Source organism: Lactuca serriola, chromosome 2 (assembly GCF_051521515.1).
Source record: "Lactuca serriola cultivar US96UC23 chromosome 2, Lser_US96UC23_V15, whole genome shotgun sequence".
In the NCBI taxonomy this organism is placed as follows: Eukaryota; Viridiplantae; Streptophyta; class Magnoliopsida; order Asterales; family Asteraceae; genus Lactuca; species Lactuca serriola.
The window spans coordinates 202,431,729-202,437,205 of NC_136409.1; the positions used below are offsets into that span (position 1 = coordinate 202,431,729).

Sequence of the window (5,477 nt, forward strand, 5' to 3'; positions counted from 1 at the left end):
TTCCCATCTTCTTCTCCTTCTCGCTGTTTTGGTCTCAACCTACTCGTTAAGGCAATCCATCAAGTTACAGCAGGATCGGTAGTTGGTGTTCCCTACATACAAAGAAGAATCCTAACCAGAAGAAGGAGACCCATCCAATTCAACAACCTTATTCTCACTACTACCGATTTACTATCCAAATCGAGATCCAAATCGATATCCAAATCAAAGCCAAAAGCGAAAAGACAGAGGAGAGTTAATATGACAATGCCCTCTAAGTACAGAGACTCTGTTCTTCAACCATTGACTCCCAAACGACGCTCAGAGAGATCGTCCGCAGTTAAGATCATCGGTGAACAGTTTCATTAGTTTTTGTTATTTGATGCTTTGCCATCGCAGATCTGTTCTGCTACAGTGATGAATCATATATTATTCTTTTGGGGTGAGTATTTTTTACTAGATTTTTTGTGATATCTGTACCTGATCTGATTAGTTTAGACTACGATCGATGATAAAACCTAGGGGTTTTGGGGAGTTGGTGGGTTTTACAATCATTATTAGTTGAGTTTTGTTTCGGCCAAGAGAGTATTTGGCCCCTTCGTCAGTTCCATGATGTTCTGTGCAATTTCTTTCAACATCTACGATCAAATTGTAGTAACATCAGTCATGATTCATGCTTGAATCTTTTCAATTCATCTGTAATTGCTTTGCTTCCTCCCCAATTAGCTTGGAAAACATCTTATATGATAAATTTTGTAATTTTTTTTATTGGTAAAGGTTTTGTTGGCAATTTGAGTAGCTTAAAGTTTGATTTTTTGCTCTGTAAGATGTTTAATCAATCAAGTTTAGTGTGTTCATAATTCCGATGCTTAATCAGTCAGATGTGCATTTCAGTGATTCAGTTCATGCACTTCATGAGTAGTCTTTGATCCAACAGGTACTTACTTATCAAGTCAAAGGTAGACACTTGATGGTTGGGATTTCTGAGAAAAGGCATAAATCTTTCATGTGTAAGAAAATATATTTTGCAAGAAATAGCAATGTACTATTTATGTGTCATATAACTTCCTACTTTTATTTCTTTCGGTTATAGCATTATACTTCAAATATTTTTCTTATTAAGCATTTCACTTTGAAAAACAATACTGAACTGTAACATTGTATTTTCATTTCTTTTCTTATTTTTATATTCTGAAAAATCTATTAATTATAACATTGTATTTTTTCTTTTTTTCTTATAAGGACAGTTTGAAAAATCTACCATTGAATAATTTTTTTGAATTACAATGCTGTAATAAAAAGAAATAAAACAAGGGGGTTTATGTTTTTCAACTTCTGGAATGATAATCTACATTTTTTTTTTGGAAAAAAATGACTTCTATCTCTATCGGCAAAAATTTTGGCCATAACATCATGATCACCATAAAACAATAAAATGATAAAATAACATACTACGTCAACTAGACAATTCATCTACATTTTTACTTAACATCAATGGTGTGGATAGAAACAATCTTCATGATCGGGAATGATATCTCATAAAAGTCAAATATACTTTCATGGAGTAACTACCAAATCTAGTCTTGTACCTAGGTTGTGAAGTATGTTCTTCTGTCTCACTTAGATTTGTAGACCCATTTGCTCTTTAAATATCTCTTTCCTTTAGGAAACTTTGCCAGCTCTTAAGTATTTTTCTCATGAAAGGAATTCATCTCATCTTACATGGCTCAACCCATTTTTTTATATCATTATATCTTTCAAAGTCCTATCTTCTTTGTATTATTTTAAACTTATTTTCAAACACTTGTAGCAAAACCCATTAACACCATGATGACTAATTAATACAAATGCATGGCCTGATGGCCGTGTGTTCACATCAATATTAGATGTATCATCTTTCATAATGGGCACAAAAGCCTTGCAGCAAGTTGCAACCAGAAACCCTTGAATGATCTAAACAAGGAAGACATCTTACTCTTTCAACCAGAGTCCTATTATTCATTTTCACAATTAAACCACTTAACCAAGGAATCTTTGGAGATGTTGAATGCCTTAGTTCCTGCAATACTTCTTGATGTGCCCTTATTGTTTATAATGATAACATTTAACACAAGAAGATAATCAATAACAAACCAACCTAATCAACAACAAACCAACCTAATTAGCTATAAATACCACTTTAATGGAGAAAACACCTCTTGTTTAGCAAGTTGAGCACACAACCTCAACAACACGTCCAAACTAACAATACATCCAAACAAGAAAGACTAAGCTTTACCTATAAAATGCACTTCTAACTTCATCCAAATGCACATTGTAATATGAACCATGCAAACTAGATGCATTTAGCCTCCAAGCACTATTAAATGAAAGAAGAACTCATATTTTAACAACTTTAAATCTATAATCTCCAAGAAGCAAAATTGAATTCAAAATCATAGTATGTATGTATGTATAAAACCAGAGTTTAGTATTCACAAGCACTAACAAATGGCATATACAATAGACTAGAGATGAAAACACCATCATCCCATTTATTCATCACTCAAAATCTAACACATAGTAAACACAAAAATAAGAGAATGTACTTTTTAAACTTAACTTAAACTGCATTCTTGTCCAATGCTCTCTCCAATCTTGCCTTAACAGGTGTAGAGTGACAGCTCAAGGCTTTCTTCTACAAAAGATAATACAATCGATTTAAAAACCCAAATAACTGAAAAAAATATTAAAATCCAAATTAGTTAAAACTTACTTGATTTCTTCTGGGCTTTCCTCCTAAGGGAGATGATGAGAAAGAGTGTGGAGAATCTGTATGATTCCAGTAACTCCCAACACTTCCTATGATTGGTGTGTCATCAAGGTCCCGACATGGTGACTTTCTTGGAGATGATCTTGCAGACACCTGTCTGACTTCATCAATGGTCCAAGCTCCTAAAATGGGTCGATCTTCAAAGCTCTTCCAAGAAGTTGCCCCATCAGAATATGAACACGAATTCCCTACAGAAAATTGACTATCATCTCCCATGCTTACTTCACCTGTCTTATTATCTGCTTCATTTTCAATCAACCAGCTTGAAAGGCTTGTAGTCACTTCTTCACTATTTTTTTTTTTAACTTTCCCATTTCGATCTGAAACTGAAGCTTTATACGGGATCTGGGTTTCTTGTTGTTGTTGTTGTTGTTGTAAATAGACATTTTCTTTTTCTTGGTGGTGATTTTGATTTTGATTGGAAGCAGGTATTGGTTTGGGAATCAATGTTTTCCATTGAGTAAGATTCTCAATTGGATTCAACAACGAATTATCAATGCTTTGGTTCTCATCATTCCTGATTGATTTTGCATTCAGCTCCGGTGAATGACTGGTTTTCAGTGGACTGTTGACCTCTTTATCATCCAAGTCAACTGGGCAAGACTTTGATAGTCTTCTCGGATTGATTGATAAAGAAAATAAGGATTCAGATGAATCCTCTTGAATCAATACATGATCTTCATCTTCGTTGATTACACAGTTATGGTATCTGTGCATCGGTGGATAAGATATATAGCTTGAAACACTAGAATCAGAGCAGGCTCGATTTTGAGCCTTGTTTTTATTATCTCTTTCATTCTCAAGTTCCACATGAATTCCTGAACTCTTACATTCTTCTTTCTTTTTCTCAATCTCTACAAGATTTCCCAATTCTTCGTTTTCCTTTTTCTCCCCCTTCTCCCTCTCAAGTTCCACAAGAACTCCTAATTTTCCAATCCCCGCTGTATTTTTCTCCGTATCCTCTTTACTTTCTACCGAAAGAAACTCAACCTTTTCAATGGGGATATCTGCATTGGCCTCAACATCTAAATCTATAGTGACTGGCTTATCGTCACTGTCATTGATCAGATGATCTTCGCTGCTATCCCTAGAAGAACCATAAGAAGAAAAATAAACCAAGCAGGCAAACTGTTTGATAAAATGCTTCAAAGAGAGAATCGCACAAACGACGCTAAAAAGATTATCACAGTGAAACCCGATGCCTGTAAATGCAAGAGACGAGTACCATATCTTGATAACTATTGGGTATATCAACCAAAATCGAGAAATTACCTGGATTCTGAAACGGGGTTTTGGAGCGAACCAAGATTTGTTGACTCTTCTGTGGGTACTTTGATCAGAAGAGACTCGCAAGTTTTCTCATTTCCCTGAAACGGATTATTCAACCATAATACTCAAAACTACCAAGAAGATACAAAGAATTGAAAGCAGAATATGTACCTGATCTATAGAAGAAGATGAAGTCGTTGGGTTGACAGATTTCTTGAGTTTCCGATGCTTGGAATTATTGAAACAAGGAAAGACAGAAAACCAGCCCATTAGTTTCCGATGCTGATGATAAATTCAATGAAGCTGGTTTTGATGAAACACACACACCCAGGGAGAGAGAGGAGAGAGAGATGTGAAGGTGGAGGGAGAGGACTGCGGTGGCTTAAAAGAAGGAAAGAGTTTGGAGCGCGTTTGAAAAAAGTGACCGTTGCTCAAATAGATTTAGGCTCTAATGGGGCCTTTTGCCTTTACATAACGATTATTTCTATTGTAATGTTTGCACGTCCTTTTAATTCGCCATTTGTTTTCATAGAGAAAACTCGTGTATTACACGGGTTGATTTAAAAAAAAAAGATTAAATATTAAAGTGTAAACATAAAATATTTTTTAATGTATAATTTTAAAATAAAGAAGATACATATTTATTGTAATTTGATATCATATATATATCATATTTAATACTTTATATATATAAGTATATGACTTTAATTTTAAAAATTGAAATAAACCAAAAAATGACAAGTGGATAATATTTATTTCAAAAATACCACAAAATGAAAAGTGTCAAAATTAATGAGAGGTTGACATGTGGCAAAAAAAAACCTTCATTTATTAAGGAGGATTATGCCAAATGTGTATTAAGAAACCATTTACAACATTTTTGGTTTCATTATTTTTTCGCCATATAAACTCATATTATTAGAGTTTATTATTACATACAACTAAAAAAAATGTTGTCTTTATATAAAAATTGATAAGTCTTATATATTTAGGAAGGGTAGAGCTTTAGTTTCTATTAAAATTGACATGACACAACATGATGATATTATAAGAAAAAAAAAGGGTTAATAATAAAATTGATCGTGCAACTATATATGTTACATATTTGGCAATGAAAGATCGGAGAATAATAACTTTTTTTAGCAACAAAATATTGTGTTAAAAAGCTCGCAAGAAACTAGTAAATAATTATACAAGTTACAGGTTACAAGTTACATAATTACATAAGGAGAAGAGCACTTATAGGGCCAATTTAAAGTCGAAATTGTTTCTTTCCACCATATGTTTAATTCAAACAAAAATTAACATCTTTATTTCCTCAAGTAGCAATGACTATCGCTATCGGGAAGTATGATGATTATTGAACACCAAAGCATTTTTCATATTCCAAATTAGCCAAACATGGGAAAAAAATGGC

At 33.4% G+C, this 5,477-nt stretch overlaps 1 protein-coding gene across 1 annotated transcript; it reads right to left on the reverse strand.

Annotated features, from left to right (window-relative positions):
- Nucleotides 1-2,402: 2,402 nt before the first annotated feature.
- Nucleotides 2,403-4,484, reverse strand: LOC145088172 (uncharacterized). The gene is made up of 4 exons (XM_079026405.1): nucleotides 4,232-4,484; nucleotides 4,064-4,158; nucleotides 2,735-3,878; nucleotides 2,403-2,656 (listed from the first exon to the last, which is right to left on the reverse strand). The coding sequence occupies exons 1-4, from the start codon at nucleotides 4,328-4,330 to the stop codon at nucleotides 2,582-2,584; spliced, it is 1,413 nt and encodes a 470-aa protein (XP_078882531.1). The 5' UTR covers nucleotides 4,331-4,484; the 3' UTR covers nucleotides 2,403-2,581.
- Nucleotides 4,485-5,477: the final 993 nt, after the last annotated feature.

What these genes read in the sequence shown, in the direction of transcription:
- LOC145088172 (XM_079026405.1), bottom strand. Translation starts at nt 4,330, where the DNA reads ATGGGCTGGTTTTCTGTCTTTCCTTGTTTCAATAATTCCAAGCATCGG. An exon ending in AACCCCGTTTCAGAATCCAG is followed by an intron (nt 3,879 to 4,063) that starts GTAATTTCTCGA and finishes TGGTTCTTCTAG; the next exon opens with GGATAGCAGCGAAGATCATC. An exon ending in GAAAGCCCAGAAGAAATCAA is followed by an intron (nt 2,657 to 2,734) that starts GTAAGTTTTAAC and finishes TATCTTTTGTAG; the next exon opens with AAGAAAGCCTTGAGCTGTCA.